This window comes from Capricornis sumatraensis, chromosome 4 (genome assembly GCF_032405125.1).
Source record: "Capricornis sumatraensis isolate serow.1 chromosome 4, serow.2, whole genome shotgun sequence".
Classification (NCBI taxonomy): Eukaryota; Metazoa; Chordata; class Mammalia; order Artiodactyla; family Bovidae; genus Capricornis; species Capricornis sumatraensis.
The window spans coordinates 102,228,396-102,252,707 of NC_091072.1; the positions used below are offsets into that span (position 1 = coordinate 102,228,396).

The following is a 24,312-nucleotide window of genomic DNA, read 5'->3' on the forward strand; positions in this document are numbered from 1 at the left end:
TTTAATATATTGCTTTAGAATTTTGAGAATTTTTCCTTGTTACCAGTGAAAATAGTAATATTTCTTTTTAATATTATTTCTTTCCTCATTTGAGTATTTCTTTTGGAAAAATTATATGTGATATTTTCAGCACTGTGGAAGAATGTTTGAGAGTGAGGACTTCCTTAGATTTTCTTTTTTTTTTTTTTTCTCATAAAGTTTGTAATTCTCAAGGACTTTGATTTATAAGGGGGCTATTGTTGTTCAGTCACCAAGTTGTGTCTGACACTTTGCGACCCCATGGACTGCCACAACCTAGGCTTCCCTGTCCCTCACCATTTCCCTGAGTTTGCCTAAGTTCATGTCCATTGAATTAGTGATCCCATTCTACCATCTCATCCTCTATGGCCCTCTTCTCCTTCTGCCTTCAATCTTTCCCAGCATCAGGGTCTTTTCCAATGAGTCAGCTGTATGCAATAGGTAGTAGAAGTGTTGGAGCTTCAGCTTCAGCATCAGTCCTTCCAAAGAGTATTGAGGGTTGATTTCCTTTAAGATTGACTGGTTTGATCTCCTTACAGTCCAAGGGACTCTCAAGAGTCTTCTCCAGCACCACAATTAGAAAGCATCAATTCTTCGGTGCTCTACCTTCTTTATTGTCCAGCTCTCACATCTGTCATCGACAACCGGAAAGACCATTGCCTTGACTATATGGATCTTTGTAAGCAAAATGATGTCTTTGCTTTTTAACACACTATCTAGGTTTGTCATGATCTTAGCTTTTTTTTTTTTTAAATTGAATTTTAAGCTGAATTTTTCACTCTCCTTCACCCTCATCAAGAGGCTCTTTAGCTCCTCTTTGCTTTCTGCCATTAGAGTGGTGCCATCCGCATATCTGAGGTTGTTGATATTTCTCCCAGAAATCTTGATTCCAGCTTGTAACTCATCCATCCTGGCATTTCACATGATGTGCTCTATGTATAAGTTAAATTAAAAAAAAATAAGTTAAATAAACAGCCTTGTTGTACTCTTTTCTCAATCCTGAACCAGTCAGTTGTTTCATACACGGTTCTGACTATTGCTTCTTGACCTGCATACAGGCTGCTCTCAAATGCCCATCTCTTGAAGAATTTTCCATAGTTTGTTATAATTCACACAGTCAAAGACTTCAGTGTAGTCAATGAAATAAAGATAGATGCTTTTCTGGAATTCCCTTGGTTTCTTTATGATCCAGCAAATGTTGGCAATTTGATCTCCAGTTCCCATCCCTTTTCTAGACCCAGCTCGAACATCTGGAATTTCTATAAAGAAGGGAACTATAGAAATGACTTAATCAGAATGGAAGACCAGATCTCACTTAGGAAGAGACAATAGAGGATATACACATAAGAAAATTGTTTAGGGAACCTGACTTCAACATTCTCTTAGTTCTTTGAGACCAGTAGAATTCTTTTGAGTAAATTGCTAAATGCTTGTTTCACTTGTTTGTTCCTCAGAGTATAAATAAATGGGTTTAACATGGGGGAAATGGAAGTCGTAAGTATTACTACTTCCTTGTTAATAGTCATTTCATCTTTTGATGAGGGTTTGATGTAGACAAAGATGCAGCTTCCATAGGTGATAGAAACCACAATAAAGTGGGAAGAACAGGTGGAAAAAGCTTTTGTCCTTTGCTGAGCAGAGGGGAATCTTAGAACTGTTCTGATGATACATATGTAGGACAGAACAACACATGTAAGAGTCGTGATAAATATCAACACACAGCAAGCAAGTGTTATCTCTTCCATGAACCATGGATCTGAGCATGAGATCTTCAGGAGTGGATAAACGTCACAAAAAAAGTGATCAATGACAGAGTCACAGAATTCCAGATTCAGTCCCAAGCAAAACGGTGGAAAAACAATTAAGAAAGTGGTTATCCAACAGCAGAAGGTAAGCATTTTGCAGAATCTGTGGTTCATGATGGTCATGTAATGCAGGGGTTTGCAGATGGCTACATAGCGATCGTAGGACATGGTGGCCAAGAGAAAGAATTCTGTTACACCAAACATATATGTAAAAAATAGTTGGGACAGGCAAACATTATAAGTAATAGTCCTGTCTCCTGTTAATATACTGTACAAGAATCTAGGAATGCAGGCAGAAGTGAATGAGATTTCTAAGAAGGAAAAATTTTGGAGAAAAAAGTACATTGAAGTTTTAAGGTGAGAATCCACTAATATAACAGTTATGATGACCAGGTTTCCAATTATATTCAACATGTATGTGATAAGTAGAAATATAAAAGTCAGAATCTGCATTTGTAGGTTATCTGTTAATCCCTGGAGGATGAAACTGACTACTGATGTGTGGTTTCTCATTTCTGGGTCCTGTCTTCTGTAGTCTTCCTGTAAAGCTGAGGGAGGTACAATCTGAGAAGACAGTGAGAAAATGTTTTACAGTAGCTTTTGTCTAGAAAAGGTAAACAATATATCTTACATGTATTATCTGTTGCCCAATAAGTGAGTATTTTTAACTAATTCGTGCTATAAGCTCTGTTGATATATCCCTTGATAGGTTAGAAACTTGGTGTTCAAACATTTTTGACCACAAAATATGGTGATATATGCATTTTATATTGTAATTTACTGTACATGCAAACACACACAAATATATATACTTACATAGCTTTGCAACAAGAATTTTAGTAAAATATTAACCCTCAGATGCCCTGTTTTCTGATATTATACATGTAATCTATAAAGATATCAACCACTATGCTGTATATCTAAAACTAATATCAACTATACTACAATTTTTAAAATAAATAAATCCAAATATGATCACATTGATTTTATAGTCTGCTGAATGGTCATAACCTGTGTTGGAATAAAAGACATTTCATTTTTTATGGTTTCTTTAAATAATACTCTCCAAGTATATATCTAATTTTTCCATGATACTTTAAAAATGAGCATTATCCTTATAGCATATACTTCAGAATAGATCTTTTATAGCACATTTTTCCTCTAGGAAAAATGAAATAATTAATTTTAGGATATTCTGTTTTCTAAGAACATGTCACATATCAGTAACTGAAATTTTGCAGTTTAATTATCTGTTTGAAGGGTTTCTTTTCCCCTGGATAAACTGAAAACAAATAAAAGTTCTGTATCAATTTGTCAAAGCAGTTGAGGATTCTGTTCCACTGCTATGACAAACCTGTACTTCATCTACAAAGTACGGATCATATATTGAAAATTCCTTTCTGAGGTCTTTCTTATGGCTTTCTACAGTTGTTTGTACATTTAAGTGATTGTCACTGATTTCCCACTTTGGTGCACAACACAGTATTTTGACACATACTGAATTCACTAAATGGAAATGTTTTTTTTATACAGCTGAAGAATACTATTCTTAATGTGTATCATTCAGTCTAATGTGCATCTGCCTGAAACACTCAGACTCCTTTTGATCAAGTCACTGATGTTATAATCATCTCTGTAAGTATTAAATATATTCTCCAGTCTGATTACTATCCTTAGATTATGATAAATATCTGTAACTCCATCCAGAGTTTCAACCTTCTCAGTTACTTCTGATAAGGCTTCTGAACATACCACTCCACTGAAACATCATGTGGCAATTTTAGCTGTTATTTCCTTAAGTTCCAGTGAAGGGTAGCCCTTTTTATTTGCACCTTTTGTTGCAGTTGACCAAATTGGTCCATCACTCCTGCTGCTTATCTTGTTCTAGATGCATTGTTTGCACAATATCCACACTCCTGGTTTTTGTTCTGCCCTTCTGGTTTCTCCTTTATAAGAACCTCTTCTCCTATTCATCTTTATAACATGGATATTTCTCACAGTTTGCAAGTACACCATCTTCTCTGCTTATCTAGGAATTTTTTTCTTGAAATTGTTGAAATCCTGTGACATCAACTTATCATTTAAAGAAAAAGGAGCCTATTATACCGAGTGAAGTAAGTCAGAAAGAGAAAGACAAATACTGTATGTTAATGCATATGTATGGAATTTAGAAAGATGGTAACAATGATCCTACATGAAGGGCAGGAAAGGAGACACAGATGTAAAGAACAGACTTTTGGACTTAGTGGGAGAAGGCGAGGGTGGGATGATTTGAGAGAATAGCACTGAAACATGTACATTACCATATGCAAAAAAGATGACCAGTGCAAATTGGATGCATGAAGCAGGGCACTCAAAGCCAGTTCTCTGGGACAACACACAGAGGTAGAGTGGGGAGGGAGGTGGGGAGGTTCAGGATGGGGGGACACATGTACATATTTTTGATGTATGGCAAAAAACCACCACAACATCGTAATTACCCTCCAATTAAAATATATTAATTCAAATTTTATAATTATAAAATACTGAATATTTAATATTATATCTTTCGATGTTAATCATCTTCATCTGACTATTTCCCACTCTCTTTAAGCACACATGTTCACAGTGGAATGCCTTCTCCACTGCATCTCTGTTCACTTCTTGGCTTACTCCTTGTTCTCTGTTCTAAAACCAAAAGCTAATTTGGATTGATCTATATTAACAACTGAGATGAAGCTAGAATTGTATTAGCCCAACCCTACCGTGAAACTCTATTGACACTGCAGGTATATTTTCACTTAATTCCACTGTTTCCCTGACCCAGACACAGGGAAATTCTATTTCTTTATTTGTTTGGTGGTCTTGGAGTTAATGGAGAGTGGCTCTAGAAACACACCATGTGAGAGTCAGGTATTGTAGTCATCTTAGGTGAATTATCTCTCTGGAAAGTATTTTTATCAAACCATTTGTGCTTTTCTCTCCTGGTGAATCCATCTGCTTGCTGTTTCCGACTTATATCTGGCATTTATTGACTTGTTCTTCCATTTCCTGTTTAGACTTTTGGAGGAGTCTCCTGACCTCCAAAATCACAATAAGAACTATATGTTTTGCCACACACTATGTTCACACTGTATTCAAAATCCCATTGAATATAATAACCACAGAACTGAAGGATTCTGACATATAGAAATAAATGTAGATAATATTTACCTTTAAGGACTTCCCTGGTAACTCAGAGGTAAAGAATCCACCTGCAGTGCAGGAGGTGCTGGTTCAGTCCCTGGGTGGGGAAGATTCCTTGGAGAAGGGAATGGCAACCCACTCTAGTACTCTTACCTGGGAAGTCCCATGGATAGAGAAGCCTGGTGGGCTGCAGTGCATGGGGCTGCAAAAGAATCAGACACAACTTTGCAACTAAACAACAGTTACCCTTAGACCTAGACCAATTTATATTCCATAATAATGTAAAGTTGCTCAGTCCTGTCCGACTCTTTGTGACCCCATGGACTGTAGCCCACCAGGCTCCCCTGTCCACGGGATTTTCCAGGCAAGAATACTGGAGTGGGTTGCCATTTCCTTCTCCAATATTCCATAATAAATTGAATAAAATTTAAAAGTAAGCTGACATCTCTTACTTTTGCCATATCCCTTCTTCTAATTGTAGGGATTCTTGTTGGCTTTTGTATTTGGTGGAGGAAATGTTCTAGGTGACTTTCAAATCACCTCTTCACTCAGCATGAACACAACACCTGCATTAGGGTCAAAAGTACTACATGACTTATCACTTTGCCTGGCAGAGAATATTTTCCTTTATGCCTTCTCTTCATGCTTCATTGATACACCTGAGAGAAATATATTAACACCAGAGATTAAGGACTACCGTTTTGGATTTGGACCAACAGCTGCTCTGTGGTGGTTCCTCAGCCAACACCAACTGAGCATACACTAACACTGGCTGAGAGAAATTCTCTCTCCAAATTTTGTTCAAGGCAATCAATAATTTTTTTTTTGAGAAAACATAATTTCCCTTAGAAATACCAGTTATCTGGCTATGCTTTGGTGTCAGTTTATTGCTGTAACATATTCCCTTCCTGTAGAACTGGGAGCTGCTCATGGCCCATTTCCCATATTAAACCTCCCAGAGTTTATAGGCTCCATTAAAGAGAAAGAAGACTGAGTTTGAAAATATGTTTCAGGATGAGCTGGGGGCTGTTCCAAACATGTGAGCATCACATATGTAACAATAAACTAAACAAATATTAACAAGTTGGGCTTCCCTGGTGGCTCAACTGGTAAAGAATCTGCCTGGAATGCAGGAGACCTGGGTTCAATCTTTGAGTTGGGAAGATCCGCTGGAGAAGGGAATGGCAACTGACTCCAGTATTCTCACCTGGAAAACTCCATGGATGTGGACAAAGGAGCCTGGCAGGCTACAGTCAATGGGGTCACAAAGAGTCAGACATGACTGAGCAACTAACCCAAGTACCAACAACAAGTTAAATCATTGGAATAATTAAATAGAAACACTAGACTCAAGATACAGAAAAGAACTGCAATTGCAGCCCACCTACTTCTCTTTTCTTCAGTCTTCAGCCTTCTAGTTGGTGCCTGACACAACTCTGGAAACTTCAGGCACTGTCTTTGCCCCTAAATATCTTGGAAAATGAATTGACATTGTTTGTCTGACTGCTACCTGTGTACTTCTCTTGCCTTTTAGAGAACTTAACATTTTAAACAGTGTAAGGATCTTAATGATATCAGCAGGTAATACACAACTGAAGGCTGCTTCTAAAAGTCCTTCATTTCATGTATTTTTAAGTCACCTGCTATTTATGAGTGCAAAATCCAGCATCATCAGTATCCTGGATCAATTCAAATTTATAAACTCTTGCTTCTTTTAATAAAATTTCAACCAACTGTTCACATCTCTGTAACTATGCCAAGACATGTCAAACTATTTATAAGAGATAATTTTTGACTCTTAAATATCACAGATGTGGCAGATTCAGTTGGTTGGTAATCCCTGGACATCTTGAGAGATGAAGGTAAAGGAGACTATGTTTGCACAAGCTTGTATGTGGTCTTCTGGTCACTCTTACTCTTGGATCTATGCTCACCTTACAGGCAGTTCTGAGATGACACTGATTTATCTGATCTTTTCATTTCTAACATGTTGCCAAGACATTCCTACCAAGGCATTTGTGCTCCTTCGAAAGGTATTTGCTACAGCAAGGTCTGGGGAAATATAAGGAACTCTCTCTAGTTTGGATAGTCATGATATTCAAATCTTCCCAGACTATGTGAAAATTTCTGCCAGTTACAAATTCAGTGTTTATGTGCCAAACAAGAAACCAAGTGAATAAGCATGAGTCCTAAGTGAATTAAGGTTTAAATTCAGTTATGAATCTTTTATGTAATCTTCTGGCAAAAGTCCTGAAATATGCTGCCATGGGGACAGTGTCCTCAGAGAACTAAATATTCCACAATGACTTTCAACACAGAACTTTTACATGAAATAAAAATAAAATGATAAAAGGCAAACCTATCTTTTCTTCCTCTTGTTCAATAACATCTATATCTGCTACTAGCTGTTCACAGAATAAAATTGCACCTTACTCCTTCCAACTTAAGTTTACCTTTAGTACTTATTGCTTATTATTAATATAAACAGGCTTCCCAGGTTGCTCAGTGGTTTAAGAATCTGACTGCCAATGCAGAAGACACAGGAGATGCTGGTTTGACCCCTGGGTCCTAACAATCGATTCCCTGAAGGAGGAAACGGCAACCTACTCCAGTATTCTTGCCTGGAGAATCCCAGGGACAGAGGAGCTTGGGGGACTACAGTCCATAGAGTCACAAAGAATTGAACAGGACTGAGCGACTGAGCACAGACACACAGATAAAAGTTTAGGAGCTTCCCAGGTGGTGCTAATATTAAAGAATCTGCTTGCCAATGCATGAGAATAAGGTGCAAGGGGTTTGATCCCTAGATCCAGAATAGTCTCTGGACTAGGAAATGGCAATCCACTCCCATATTCTTGCCTGGAAAATTTCATGGACAGACTCTGGTGAGCTACAGTCCATGGGAGTGCAAAGAGCCAGACATGATTGAACAAGCATAGGCTCAAGGTTTTAAATGTGATTACCCTCAGTAATTTTGGGGGATTTTGTTTATACTTTCTCACGCTATTTTAAAAAATTTTGGTAAGTTACAGATAACATAAAATAATCGTTCTCAACTCTTTAAAAGGTACAACTCATATTATTAAGTACATTCCTATTGGTGTATATTTCTCTTAATACTTTAACACATACATCTAATTCTGTTTTTTTTCTTATAATATCTAATGCTTACTATTTATTATGTTATAAAGTAATTTCTAGTTATTATCCAAAATTTCTATTTATTATCCAAAATAAAAAAGTTACAACTTAAATATAACAACCAATATCAATAGCTCAGATTACAATTTTCCTGAAATTTCTTATGTGAATAAGGACAGTCACATTAATTGTTATATTTCAAAACATACAACTTTCTTTCCATTTTGTTTTTCAAACTATTTTGCAGTAAAAACTTTTAAATAAACTACTTTTTAACTCAATAATTATAAATTTACATTATCAGTTGGGGAACTATGTAATATTCCCTTTAGAGCATTCCATCATAATCTGAAATCAATTCTAACAATTAAAACTTTGTGGTTCCTAAAAAAACTTTTTACTATAAAAAAAATGACTGCCTCAGCTGGTATGATGTTATATAATTCTACAGATTTTTAAATAAATTTATGTAGTTTCTTTCTAAGTAAACTGTAAGATGCAATGCAAAATACATTTTTGTACAAATATCTTTGTCTATTTACAACATTCCCTAGAAGTGAGCATTATTGCTATTTCTTCTGTGTGTAATCACAACTTGACTATTTATGTGTGTTACAGATATTTTCCCAGTTTTTACTGTTCTTTATCTGTGTTTACAGTTTTTACTTAAATAGAATCTCATGTTACATTTCTGAAAAAGTTTGTTTTTCTGATTAAGACATATATTTTTTCAAATCTCCATCCTTTATATTTTTAAAATGAGATAGTGTCATATTTTTCAACTTTAAAAAATTTAATAACAAAATTAAATATTTTATTTTTGACTTTCCTACTTTTCTTTTAAAATTACTCATTATGTTTGAAATCTTCTGAAGAATATTTACCTGTGGTCTTGTATTATGTCTGCTTACCTTCAATATATGTTTTCTTTATACTTTTTCATTTTATTTTTTTATAACTTTGATAAAATATATACAAAATAAAATTCACCATTTCAACTATATGAAATGTACAGTTTAGTAGTATTAAGTACATTTCTGTTGCTGTATAGTCCCCTTAATACTCTAAGACACAAATCAATGCTGTTCTTTTCTTGTAATCTTCATGAATACTTGATATGGAGGTCTTAGTTCCTAACAAGGCAAGTTGCTCAACCTGATGTTTGTCATTCTTCCTCTTGCTGGACTACTTTACAGCATACTCTTGGCTAGTGTCTTGTGTTGAATGGTAATACTTTCTTTCAATTAACCATATTATTTCAGATTTAATAAAAAGTATTAATCATCTTTGTAATATCTTACTCCTGTTAGTTCACAGGTATTTTCCTTTCTTGGATTGCTGCATTTTTCCTTCTTGCTAGAATATACCATTTAGGAATTCTATTGATTATCATAAAAGTTACACCCTTTGAGTCCTATCATTTCTTAAATTGTGTTAATCAAAGTCTCATACTTAGGTGGTTCTTATCCCATGTGTATAATTTTCTATTGGACACAATTTTCTGGAGAGATTTCTTCTTCTTTACTAAAAATTTTAGTGATGAACATATTTTGTATATTGATATATTAATACAATACAGTAGGTTGATAATCATTCTTAGGTGTTTAGGATTTTTATTTATACTATTCTTTTCTAAATTAATTTTTATTGGACTGTAGTTGTTTTATATTGCTGTGTTTGTTTCCACCATAGAGCAAAATGAATCAGCTGTATCTATCCTCCATTTTGGACTTTTTCATACATAATGTGTACATATGTCAATATCAATCTTTTTATTCATCCCATCAACTTCTTCCCTCTTTAGTATCCTTACACTTGTTTTCTACATCTGAGTCTTTATTTCTGTTTTGGAAATATTTCTAGATTCCACATATAAGTGATATTATACAATATTTGTTGTTTTCTTTCTGACTTAATTCACTTTGTATGACAGTCTCTAGGTCCTTCTATGTCTCTGCAAATGCACTACTTTGTTCCTTTATATGGCTGAGTAATTTCCCATTGTATAAATGTACCACATCTTTTAAAAAATCCATTCTTCTGTTGATGGAATTCATCAATGGATTTTTAAAAATCCATCCTTCTATTTAGGTTGCTTCCATGTATTGGCTATTGTAAACAGTGCTGCAATAAATGTTTAGATACATGTATCTGTTTGAATTATGTTTTTTTTACCCCCTGCAGGTATAAGCCCAGTAGTGGGATTGCTGGGTCATATGGTAGATAATGTTTAGATTTCTGGGTACCTCCATACTTTTCTTGAGAGTTGGACTATGAAGAAAGCTGAGCGCTGAAGAATTGATGCTTTTGAACTGTGGTTTTGGAGAAGACTCTTGAGAGTCCCTTGGACTGCAAGGAGATCCAATCAGTCCATTCTAAAGGAAATCAGCCCTGGGATTCCTTTGGAAGGAATGATGCTAAAGCTGAAACTCCAGTACTTTGGCCACCTCATGTGAAGAGTTGACTCATTGGAAAAGACTCTGATGCTGGGAGGGATTGGGGGCAGGAGGAGAAGGGGATGACAAAGGATGAGATGGCTGGATGGCATCACTGACTCGATGGACATGAGTCTGAGTGAACTCCTGGAGTTGGTGATGGAGAGAGAGGCCTGGTGTGCTGCGATTCATGGGGTCGCAAAGAGTCGGACATGACTGAGCGACTGAACTGAACTGAACTGAAGTGATACTTTTCTCTGGGGTGGCTGTATCAGTTCATATCCCCATTAACAATGTAGGAGCATTCCATCTTCTCCATATACTCTCCAGCACTTATTTCTTATAGATTTTTGATGATGACCATTCTGACCAGCATGGGATGATACCTCAATGTAGTTTTGATTTGCATTTCTCTAATAATTAGCAATATTGCACATCTTTTAGTGTGCTTGTTTGCCATCTGTATCTCTTTTTGGAGAAATATCTTTAGGGGTTCTGCACGTTTTTGGATTTGGTTGTTGTTTTTATTTGTAAATTTTTAATTTTGCTGCATGCACTGTTTGTACATTTTGGAGATTAATCCTCTGTCAGTTGCTTTGTTTGAAATATTTTATCCCATTGTGAAGGTTGTCTTTTTGTTTTGCTTATGTTTTTCATTGCTGTGCAAAAGCATTTAAGTTTCATTAAATCCAGCTTGTTTATTTTTGTTTTACTATAATTTTCATTACTCTAGAAAAAAAATCTTACTGTGATCTACATTAAACAGCATCCTACCTATGTTTTCCTTTAAGAGTTTTATAGTGTCTGGCCTTATATATAAGTCTTTCATTCATTTTGAGTTTATTTTTGTGTATAGTATTAATTTTCCTGGTGGCTCAGGTGGTAAAGAATACACGTGCAATACTGGAGATCCAGGTTTGATCCCTGATTGGGAAGATCTCCTGTAGAAGGAAATGGCAACCAACTGCAGGATTCTTGCCTGGGAAATTTCACCAACAGAGGAGTCTGGTGGGCTACAGTTCATGGATCACAAGAGTCGGACATGATTTAGCAACTAAAACAACCACCACCATAGCATTAGTGAGTGTTCTAATTTCATTCGTTTATATGTAGCTGTCCACTTTCCCCCAAATGGAAAAGTGGAGAGTTTCAGAGAATAGCAAGGAGAGATGAGAAAGACTTCTGAAGTGAATAAAGCAAAGAAATAGAGGGGAAAAAACAGAATGGGAAAGACTAGAGATCTCCTCAAGAATATTGGAGATACCAAGGAGCACTTCATGCAAGAGTGGGCACAATAAAGGTCAGAAACAGCAAGGACCTAACAGAAGCAGGAGATATTAAGAAGAGATGGTAAGCATACACAGAAAAACTATACAAAAAAGTCTTAATGACCCAGGTACAGGAGGCAGGGATCAAGACCATCCCCATGGAAAAGAAATGCAAAAAAGCAAAATGGCTGTCTGGGGAGGCCTTACAAATAGCTGTGAAAAGAAGAGAAGCGAAAAGCAAAGGAGAAAATGAAAGATATAAGCATCTGAATGCAGAGTTCCAAAGAATAGCAAGAAGAGATAAGAAAGCCTTCTTCAGCAATCAATGCAAAGAAATAGAGGAAAAGAACAGAATGGGAAAGACTAGAGATCTCTTCAAGAAAATTAGAGATACCAAGGGAAAATTTCATGCAAAGATGGGCTCAATAAAGGACAGAAATGTTATGGACCTAACAGAAGCAGAGGATATTAAGAAGAGGTGGCAAGAATACACAGGAGAACCGTACAAAAAAGATCTTCACGACCCGGATAATCATCATGGTGTGATCACTCACTTAGAGACAGACATCCTGGAATATGAAGTCAAGTGGGCCTTAGAAACCATCACTACGAACAAAGCCAGGAGGTAATGGAATTCCAGTTGAGCTGTTTCAAATCCTGAAAGATGATGCTGTGAAAGTGCTGCACTCAATATGCCAGCAAATTTGGAAAACTCAGCAGTGACCACAAGACTGGAAAAGGTCAGTTTTCATTCCAATCCTAAAGAAAGGCAATACCAAAGAATGCTCAAACTACCTCACAATTGCACTCATCTCACACGCTACTAAAGTAATGCTCAAAATTCTCCAAGCCAGACTTCAGCAATACATGAACCATGAACTTCCTGATGTTCAAGCTGGTTTTAGAAAAGGCAGAGGAACCAGAGGTCAAATTGCCAACATCCGCTGGATCATGGAAAAAGCAAGAGAGTTCCAGAAAAACATCTATTTCTGCTTTATTGACTATGCCAAAGCCTTTGACTGTGTGGATCACAATAAACTGTGGAAGATTCTGAAAGAGATGGGAGTACCAGACCACCTGACTTGCCTCTTGAGAAATCTGTATGCAGGTCAGGAAGCAACAGTTAGAATTGAACATGGAACAACAGACTGGTTCCAAATAGGAAAAGGAGTATGTCAAGGCTGTGTATTGTCCCCCTGCTTATATAACTTCTATGCAGAGTACATCATGAGAAACGTTGGGCTGGAAGAAACACAAGCTGGAATGAAGATTGCTGGGAGAAATATCAATAACCTCAGATATGCAGATGACACCACCCTTATGGCAGAAACTGAAGAGGAACTAAAAAGCCTCTTGTTGAAAGTGAAAGAGGAGAGTGAAAAAGTTGGCTTTAAAGTTCAACATTCAGGAAACGAAGAGCATGGCATCCGGTCCCATCACTCCATGGGAAATAGATGGGGAAACAGTGGAAACAGTGTCAGACTTTATTTTTCTGGGCTCCAAAATCACTGCAGATGGTGACTGTAGCCATGAAATTAAAAAACACTTACTCCTTGGAAGAAAAGTTATGACCAACCTAGATAGCATATTCAAAAGCAGAGACATTACTTTGCCGACTAAGGTCCATCTAGGCAAGGCTATGGTTTTTCCAGTAGTCATGTATGGATGTGAGAGGTGGACTGTGAAGAAGGCTGAGCACCGAAGAATTGATGCTTTTGAACTGTGGTGTTGGAGAAGACTCTTGAGAGTCCCTTGGACTGCAAGGAGATCCAACCAGTCCATTCTGAAGGCGATCAACCCTGGGATTTCTTTGGAAGGACTGATGCTAAAGCTGAAACTCCAGTACTTTGGCCACTTCATGTGAAGAGTTGACTCCTTGGAAAAGACTCTGATGCTGGGAGGGATTGGGAGCAAGAGGAGAAGGGGACGACCGAGGATGAGATGGCTGGATGGCATCACTGACCCAATGGACATGAATCTGAGTGAACTCCTGGAGTTGGTGATGGACAAGGAGTCCTGGCGTGCTGCTTTTCATGAGGTCGCAAAGAGTCAGACATGACTGAACGACTGAACTGAACTGAACCGAACCATGATAGTGTGGTCAGTCAGCTATAACCAGACATCCTGGAGTGCGAAGTCAAGTGGGCCTTAGGAAGCACTACTATGAACAAAACTAGTGGAGGTGATGGAATTCCAGATGAGGCATTTAAAATCCTAAAAGATGATGCTGTTAAAAGTGCTACACTCAATATGTCAGCAAATTTGGAAAACTCAGCCATAAACTGGAAAAGGGCAATTTTAGTCCAATCCCAAAGGATGATAATGTCAAATAATGTTTCCAGTGTTAGTTGTTCAGTTGTGTCCGACTCTTTGCGAGTCTGTGGATTGTTGCCTATCAGGTTTCTCTGTCTATGGAATTTTAAAGACAAGAATTGGATCCATTTCCTTCTCCATGGGATCTTCCTGACCCAGGGATTGAATCTGGCTCTCCTGCATTGGAGGCAGATTCTTTACTATCTGAGCCACCAGGGAAGCCCCTAAGAATATTCAAACTACCATACAAACGCACTGATTTCACATGCTGTCAGGGAACGTTTAATTTTAAGGAATCCTATATGTTGTTTTCTGTTTCTCAAGGGCCTTCTGTCCCTTATCAGTTCCTGGAAAACAGGAACTAGCAGAGCTGCACCCAGTTCTCAGGACTGAGGTCATGAGACGGGATGCATACATGGATTCCTTTCAGTAACCTTTTCAGGAAAACTACTTAGTCATGTTCCTATTTCCAATACCTGGATTGTCTTCTGGCCCCATGATGATTGTTATTCCCTTAGTTCTGTTGTTATGCATTTGGTTTCGGTGTTTTGCTCACCTTTATTTTTCTGCCTAAAGCTTCCTTGTATAACTATATATAAGCACAAGCTGCCATGATTAAAGCACTCTTGTTCCACTAGAGACTTGGGTCCCCCGTGTCCTTCCTTTCTTCACCTTCTTTTTGTCGACTCCTGTCCCCAGGTTCTGGTCTGTCAAGAAGACCATAACAACATGCCAGCAAGATATTGCTCAAAATCCTTCAAGCTAGGCTTTAGCAGTAGATGAACAGAGAACTTCCAAATGTACAAGCTGAGTTTAGGAATGACAGGGGAACCAGAGATCAAACCGCCATCATTCGTTGGGTATAGAGAAAGCAAAGGAATTCCAGAAAATCATTTAAACTTCTGCTTCATTGACTACACTGAAGTCTTTGACAATGGGGATCACAACGAACTGGAAAACTCTTAAAAAGATGGGACTACCAGACCACCTTATCTGTCTCCTGAGAAACCTCTATGCAGGACAAGAAGCAACAGTTATAACTGGACATGGAACAACGGACTGGTTTGTTATTGAGAAAAGAGTATGTCAAGACTGCATACTGTCACACTGCTGTTTAATTTATATGCAGAGTACATCATGTGAAATGCTGGACTAGATGACTCACAAGCAGGAATCAAGATTGCCAGGAGAAATATCAGCAAACTCAGATATGTAGAAGCCACTGTTCTAATGGCAGAAAGTGAAGAGGAACTAAAGAGCCTCTTCATGAGGCTGAAAGAGAAGAGTGAAATGATGGCTTAAAATTCAACATTCAAAAAACTAAGATCTTGGCTCTGGTTCCACCACTTCATGGCAAATAGATGGGGGAAAAGTGGAAGCAGTGACAGGTTTCATTTTCTTGGGCTCTGAAATCACTGTAGACAGTGACTGCAGCCACGAAATTAAAAACCCTTGCCCCTTGAAAGAAAAGCTATGACAAACCTACACAGTGTATTAAGTAGCAAAGACATCATCACTCTGCCGACAAAGGTCCATATAGTTGAAGCTATGTAGTCACGTACAAATAGTACATGTACAACAGTAGTCATGTACAAATGTGAAAACTAGACCATAAAGAAGGCTAGGCACTGAAGAACTGATGCTTTCAAACCGTGGTGCTGGAGAAGACTCTTTAGAATCCCTTGGACAGAAAGGAGATCAAACCAGTCAATCCGAAAGGAAATCAACCTTGAATGTTCATTGGAAGGATTGACAAATGACTGTAAAGAAGCTGTAATGGGAAATTTTGTTATGTGTATTTTATCAAAATTATAAAAAATGAGAAAGTATAAACAAAATCAGATATATTTTGAAGATAACCACACACAATACAAAAACACAGATAAATCCTGCTTCAGTTCAGTTCAGTTCAGTCGCTCAGTCGTGTCTGACTCTTTGTGACCTCATGAATTACAGCACACCAGGCCTCCCTGTCTATCACCAACTCCCAGAGTTCACTCATACTCGCTTCCATCGAGTCAGTGATGCCATCCAGCCATCTCATCCTCGGTCGTCCCCTTCTCCTCCTGCCCCCAATCTCTCCCAGCATAAAAGTCTTTTCCAAGGAGTCAACTCTTCACATGAAGTGGCCAAAGTACTGGAGTTTCAGCTTTAGCATCAGTCCTTCCAAAGAAATCCCAGGGTTGATCGCCTTCAGAATGGACTGGTTGGATCTCCTTGCAGTCCAAGGGACTCTCAAGAGTCTTCTCCAACACCACAGTTCAAAAGCATCAATTCTTCGGCCCTCAGCCTTCTTCACAGTCCACCTCTCACATCCATACATGACTACTGGAAAAGCCATAGCCTTGACCAGGTGGACCTTAGTCGGCAAAGTAATGTCTCTGCTTTTGAATATGCTATCTAGGTTGGTCATAACTTTTCTTCCAAGGAGTAAGTGTTTTTTAATTTCATGGCTACAGTCACCATCTGCAGTGATTTTGGAGCCCCCAAAAATAAAGTCTGACACTGTTTCCACTGTTTCCCCATCTATTTCCCATGGAGTGATGGGACCGGATGCCATGCTCTTCGTTTCCTGAATGTTGAACTTTAAAGCCAACTTTTTCACTCTCCTCTTTCACTTTCATCAAAGGCTTTTTAGTTCCTCTTCAGTTTCTGCCATAAGGGTGGTGTCATCTGCATATCTGTGGTTATTGATATTTCTCCCAGCAATCTTGATTCCAGCTTATGTTTCTTCCAGTCCAGCGTTTCTCATGATGTACTCTGCATATAGTTAAATAAGCAGGGTGACAATATACAGCCTTGACATACTCCTTTTCCTATTTGGAACCAGTCTGTTGTTCCATGTCCAGTTCTAACTGTTGCTTCCTGGCCTACATACAGATTTCTCAAGAGGCAGGCCAGGTGGTCTGGTATTCCCATCTCTCTCAGAATCTTCCACAGTTTATTGTGATCCACACAGTCAAAGGCTTTGGCATAGTCAATAAAGCAGAAGATGTCAAACAAAATGAGCAACTTTGAAAGAAAACTATGAAAGTAAAAATTAAAATATTTAGGTTTGTTATTAAGCAAAAATAATTTGAAAAATACAACAGCATCTCACTTCAAAAGTATAAAGTATGAGGAATAGATAGGAAGAAATATGTCTTAATCAGAAAGATATAATTTTTTTCTGAGCTGTAACATGAGATTCTATTTCAGGAACATCCATAAGCACAATTAAAGATGAATAAATAGAATTATTTGCAATACATGTAAGTCAAGTTGTGAATATATGCAAAAATAATAGCAATACTGCTCATTTTTAGAGAATATATTAAGACAGATATTTGTACAAAAATGCATTTTTCATCTCAGTTTATATTTTATGTAGAAAGAGTACATAAATTTATTTTAAAATTATGTAGAATTATATGACATCATATTAGTCTGTGGCATTCATGTTTTGAAAATATTTTTTAAGGAGCTACAAAGTATCAATTATTATAATTGATTTCAGATTATGATAGATTGCTCTAAAGGGAATACTACACAGTTCCTTAAATTATGATGTAAATTTACAATTGTTGAGATGTAAAATAGTTTATTTAAGTTTTTTATAAAATATTTTGGAAAACAAATCATATTTCACATTTTGAAATATACAAGTTAGTATGAATATTTAAATTTTGTTTTGATTAATTTAATTCTATAATTAATAGCAATTTTGAATAATAACTAGAAATTGCTTTATAATTTATAACAAATAGCAAGCACTAGATATTATAAGAAAAATGCAAAGTTAGGTATATATGTCAAAGTATTTAGGGAACTATATAATGATAGAAATGTACTTAACAGCATGAACTGCTATTAAGTAGTTAAGATGGTATATTTCATGTTATATGTAGTTTACCAAAATTATAAAAAAAGAACATGACAAAGTGTAAACAAAACCCTAAAGAATTGTTGAGGGTAATTACAAATAAAATAAAACTGATGTCACTTATAAGAAATAGCAATTTCTTGATTTCTCAAAATTAAGTTAGAAGACGTAAAGTGTAATTGTATTCTATGAGCAGCTATTAGCAGCTATAGATATTATTGAGCAAGAGTAAAGAAATGTAGGCTTTATCTTTTTATTTTCATTTTATGTAAAAATTCTGTGTTGCATGTTACTGTGGAATCTTAGTTCTCTGAGTACACTCTCCCCAAGGGTGCATATTTCAGGATTTTTGCCGTAAGACTGCTTCAAAGATTCCTAGGTGACTTTAAAACTGAATTCGTGATGGCATCACTCACTTGATGGACATGAGTTTGAGTAAGCTCCTGGGAGTTGGTGATGGACAGGAAAGCCTGGCATGCTGCAGTCCATGGGGTCGCAAAGAGTTGGACACGACTGAGCAACTGAATTGGACTGAATTGAAAAACCTGATTCACCTAGGACACATCTTTATTTACTTGATTTCCTGTTGTGCATATAAACAAACATGAATCTTGTTACTGTCAGAAATTCTCAGTTTGCCAGGAAGATTTGAATATCATGTCTATCCAAATTGGAGAAAGTTCCTCATATCCCCCCAGACCCTGGAGTGGGAAATATCTTTCAAAAGAACACAAATGACTACCTTGGCAGGAAAAGTCTTGGTAACATGTTAGAAATGAAAGGAGAGTTAGAAATAAATGAGTGTCATCTCAGAGCTGCCTGTAAGATGAGTGTGGGTCCATGAGTAAGCGTGACCAGAAGTCCAGTTACAAGTTCATGCAGGATTACTCTTCTTCATCCTTCTAACCCTCAGGATGTCCAGGGATAAATAATCAACTGAAACCACTGTATCGCTGGTCTTTAAGAGATGGAAAATGATTATCTCATAAACAATTTGATATGTCTTGGCAAAACTAGAGAGGCATAATAGGTAATTAAATTTTGATTAAAAAATCAAAGGATTCATAACTTTAAATTGATCAAGGATGCTGATGGGACTGGATTTTGGACTAAAAAAATAGCAGGCAACTTAAAAACAGGTGAAATGAAGGACTTCTAGAAGTAGCCTTGAAGTAGACATTATCTGCTGATTTGATTAAAATCCTTGCACTCTTTAAATGTTCAGTTCTCTAAAAGGTAAGAGAGTTAACAAGAAGTCAGACAACGGTGTCAATTACTTTTTCAAAATATTCTGGAGCAAGGACAGGGCCTGAAGTCTCCAACTAGAGGTCTGAAGACTGAAGAAAATAGAGAAAGGTGGCAGGATCTGCAATCCTTTTATAAATTATCTTGAATCTGTTATTCACATATTGTAATGATTTAACCTATTGTTAATATGTTTAGTTTATTGTTAAATGTGTGATACTCACATATTTGGAAGAGCCCCCAGCTCAACCTAAAAGATGTTTTCAAATAGAGTGAGTCCTGTCTCTTTAATGGAGCCAGTAAACTCTGGGAGGTTTATTGGGGGAAATGAGCACGTGAGTAGCTTCTGCTTCTGCAGAAAAGGAATATGTTGAAGCAATCAAGTTACACTATCACAAGCCAGTTAATCAGAATTTCTAACAGAAACTATGCTTTCATCTTTTAAACAATTATTGATGGCCTTGAACAAAATTTGGAAAGTGAAATCATTTCAGTAGATGCTAGTGTGTTTAGTTGGTGTTGGCTGAGAAACAATCACAGAGCAGCTGTTGGTCCAATCCAGGACTGTAGTCCTTAATCTCTGGTGTTAATATATACCTGTCAGGTGTTTTGAAGAAGCATAAATTGAAGCAAAAAGGGAAGCCAAACACAGTGGTAACTTTTGGTTTTAATGCAAGTGTTGTGTGTGTGTGTTGAGTGGAGAGTATAACCTTGTGAACTTGCCTGGTGGTCCAGTAGTTATGAGTCTTCCTGTCAGTTAAGGGACATGTGTTCCATCCCTGGTCCAGGGAGATTCCCACATGCCACCAGGCAACAGAGCCCATGCACCACAGCCACTGAGCCCATGATCTAGAGCCCATGTTCTGTAATGAGAAACCACTGCAAAACTAGAGAGTAAATGTCACTCGCTGCAACTAAAGAAAGTGTGCACAAAGCAAGAGGACCTAGCTTCAGTTCAGGTCAGTCGCTCATTCGTGTCTGACTCTTTGTGACCCCATGAACCGCAGCATGCCAGGCATCTCTGTCCATCACCAATTCCCGAAGTCCACCCAAACCCACGTCCATTGAGTCGGTGAGGCCATCCAACCATCTTATCCTCTGTTGTTCCCTTCTCCTCTTGCCCTCAATCTTTCCCAGCATCAGGGTCTTTTCAAATGGGTCAACTCTTCGCATCAGTTGGCCAAAGTATTGGAGTTTCAGCTTCAGCATCAGTCCTTCCAATGAACACCCAGGACTGATCTCCTTTAGGATGGATTGGTTGGATCTCCTTGCAGTCCAAGGGACTCTCAAGAGTATTCTCCAACACCACAGTTCAAAAGTATCAGTTCTTTGGTGCTCAGCTTTCTTTATAGTCCAACTCTCACATCCATACATGACCGCTGGAAAAACCATAGCCTTGACTAGATGGACCTTTGTTGGCAAAATCATATCTCTGCTTTTCAATATGCTGTCTAGGTTGGTCATAACTTTCCTTCCAAGAAGTAAGCAGATCACACTGAGAGTATATAAAGAACTTCTGTATACAAAATATTGACAACCAAATCAAAATGAGTAAAATACTTGGGCCCTCCAAAACAAGTGACAAATGCATGATTCATAAGCATATGAAAAATTGTCAGTATCAGAAGCTACCAGAGAAACGTGCATGAAAATCATAATGAAATCCCCTTTCACACTGACTAGAATGGTTAAAATCTTAGACTGATAACACTGATATTAACAAGGATTTGGAGCAAACAAAACTGTCATATAGTTTTCACTAGAATGTAAGTGGTACAAACACTTTGGAAAACTTCTTAGCAATATCTGACAAAACTTAGCAAACAGATCTATCAAACAAGATAAAAATTCTTCTCTTTGGGTTTTCACTGAAAGAAATGATAACATTTGTTTACAACAGTGCTTGTACAAGAATGCTCATAGCCACCTTATTCTTAACAACTCCAAACTGGAAATGGCCCTCCATCAAAAGATAGTTGTAAAAATAAATTTTCATGTATTTGTTCAATGGAATATACTCAGCAAGTAGAAAGAACAAGCTACTGATACATGAAACAAAATGATAAATCTCATTATAGAAATACAAAGACCTAGAAAAATACCACAGGACTCCATTTACAGAAGTTCTTGACCAGGCAAAATGTATCTATGGATAATAGTCATCATAGTGCCATCTCATGGGCAAGTGGGAGACTTTTGTCAGAACAGTGATATGAAAGAAATTTTCACTGTGGGAAAAGTCCATATCTTCTTTTGGATGGTAGGTTGCTCTGGTTTTTACAATGGTCAAATCTTGTAGAACACTTAGATGCTTACATTTTATTATAATTTATAACAAGACATGATAAGCAATGAATAAAGCTAAGCTAATTTTCTTCTTTAAATTTTTTATGAATATATTATCTATATGCTCTTTGACTTAGGTCCTCAGTTATGTAGTTTTTTGTAGTTATGAGGAAAATATCCTTATAGATTTTGAGCAATAAATATTACAAGTTTAAAAAATATAAGTTCTTTCCTTCACTATTTTTCTTTCTATATGTTCACATTCATAATCTATGTCCTAGATTAAATTTGTTTATACCATTAGAATTTACTCATAAAAGTACTGTGATTTCACTAATGTTTATAGTCAATAAGCTTATCTATTTATTAGTTGATACTAAATCTTCATTACCTTTATGCTTTTGCTGGAAGTTTTAGAAGTTAATAAAATGATATGGAAACTAGTTGCATTAATACAAAACAGGCTTTCTAGATATATTTTTAGAGAGGTTTCTGTTTTACCACTGTGACTAAGGGCAGGTTTTTTTTTTTTTTTTTTAATCTGGGTGTTTAAAAAGGAACATCAGTTTTCTGGTTCCCTCCTCTGACTGTTTCTCTGGCAGTACATCATATACACAGAAATCATTTCAGTGCATAATTTACTTCAAATGACGAATTGTTGAGTATAGTACCTAAGGGGAAAGTAATAACTGCTACTTCTTCCTGAGTGTTTCTCTTTCAATAATTGCAAAAATTTCTATTTATGCAATTATAAGTTTGTAAATGTTTTCTTGTACCTTTCATCATTTAAAAAATCTATTATAAAGTGTTTAGGAAAATAATAAATTCTCTTGTTTTGTAAATGCTGATTTTTTAAATCATATCAGATTTAACCTTTATTTTGCTGAATGTACAAATAAATTAATAAACTTATTTGTATGTCTTTGGAAACCCAAGTACCAAGGACATTATGAAACTTTCTGTGTTTCATAGGGAGCAACAGGAAATATTTTCTCAAAGGCAGGAAGATGCGACAGATCCAGCAGACACAAGTTGCCATGGCAAGAAATAGGACCTTATTTTTAGAAAAAAGTCTAACTTATTCTATCATGTAAAATAAATGGAATCTTACAACAGTTTTATTATGATATCATTTAAAAATGAGTATCACTGTAAAGGTTTAAGCTGATAAGCCAGAGAAATAAAATGTAAAATCTCATAAGGTAGAAATAACTAATTCAAACATTTTGGGACATGTCTTTCCCAACTTTGACTTCTGTCATTTCACTTAGAAATATTACATAGTAATGTAATTAATACATGTATGACTTGTAATCCCTTGTGATATACCATATTATCCTCAGAACATTTTGTGTAGCTATATACATGTCAGTAATTATAATATATGTACCTATTTAACCTCAGGATTTTGTGTATACTAATTTTCATGTTTTAAAACCTATATCCATTGTTAAGAATTTTTTCTCCAAGAATTCTTTGCTTTTAATGTTATAACATACCTCATTTTAAAAAAGTGACTAATTACAATTTTAAGATTCCCACTGGTTTTTGCTTCTAAAAATTATACAAAGGTTTTCAATCAATAGCATCTTTGTAAAAATATTTCACATTTGTCATAATAGTATCAGTGGAATTTCCAGGAAAAAGATATTCTTATTTTTAAAAGGTTTTGAATGATGTTACCAAAGTAACATTCATAGTGTTTTCATTAATATTTTATTTCATGTCCACTGTATGAATTTTGATTCTGCTTACATGAAATTTACTACTGTATCCTATTTAAAAAAAGTTTTTTAAAAGTATTGGCACTTTGTTTGGTGTAGGAATTGTTAATGACTCTGAAATCACCCATAAAATGGTTACCTAGTCTGTGCATAAAATTTTCTCATAAAATAGGACAAAAGTTTGTTTCTTTCCTGCCTTCTGCAGATAAAAAATTTTCAAAAAAATTTTTTTTCTTTGTTTCCAATTATACTTTATCAATACATTCTTCTGTAAGAAACTAACAAAAAATGTTTAAGGCCTTTGTATATCTAGATTTTAGGGCAGGGCTGTTCCATAACAGTTCCTAAGTTATCACTAATTATTTACAATAGCAAGTAATAAAAATTTTAAGTCATGAATATATATCTTCAGAAGTACTAGCTTTCTTAAATTGGTGAGCTTAAACAATTTTCCCCTGGAGACCTCATTTATATACGTGAATGGTTTAATGCATTTTTACTGATACTGGATCCTGTCAATTCCCACTTTGTGCTCAGTTCAGTTCAGTTCAGTCGCTCAGTCATGTCTGACTCATTGCAACTGCATGGACTGCAGCATGCCAGGCCTCCCTTTCCATTACCAACTCCTGGAGTTTACTCAAACTCATGTCCATTGAGTCAGTGATGCCATCCAACCAATTCATCCTCTGTCAGCCCGTTCTCCTCCTGCCCTCAATCTTTCCCAGCATCAGGGTCCTCTCTGAGTCAGTTCTTCACATCAGGTGGCCAAAGTATGGGAGTTTCAGCTTCAGCATCAGTCCTTCCAATGAATAACCAGAACTGATTTCCTTTAGGATGGAATGGTTGGATCTCCTTGCAGTCCAAGGGACCCTCACGAGTCCTCTCCAACACCACAGTTCAAAAGCATCAATTCTTCGGCACTCAGCTTTCTTTATAGTCCAACTCTCACATCCATACATGACTCCTGGAAAAATTGTAGCCTTGACTAGATGGACCTTTGTTGGCACAGTAATGTCTCTGCTTTTTAATATGCTGTCTAGGTTGGTCATA

At 36.5% G+C, this 24,312-nt stretch overlaps 1 protein-coding gene across 1 annotated transcript; it reads right to left on the bottom strand.

The window, feature by feature from the left end:
- Positions 1-1,400: 1,400 nt before the first annotated feature.
- LOC138078408 (olfactory receptor 6C2-like) lies at positions 1,401-2,336 on the bottom strand. The gene has a single exon (XM_068971150.1). It carries the CDS (start codon positions 2,334-2,336, stop codon positions 1,401-1,403), a length of 936 nt encoding a protein of 311 aa, XP_068827251.1.
- Positions 2,337-24,312: the final 21,976 nt, after the last annotated feature.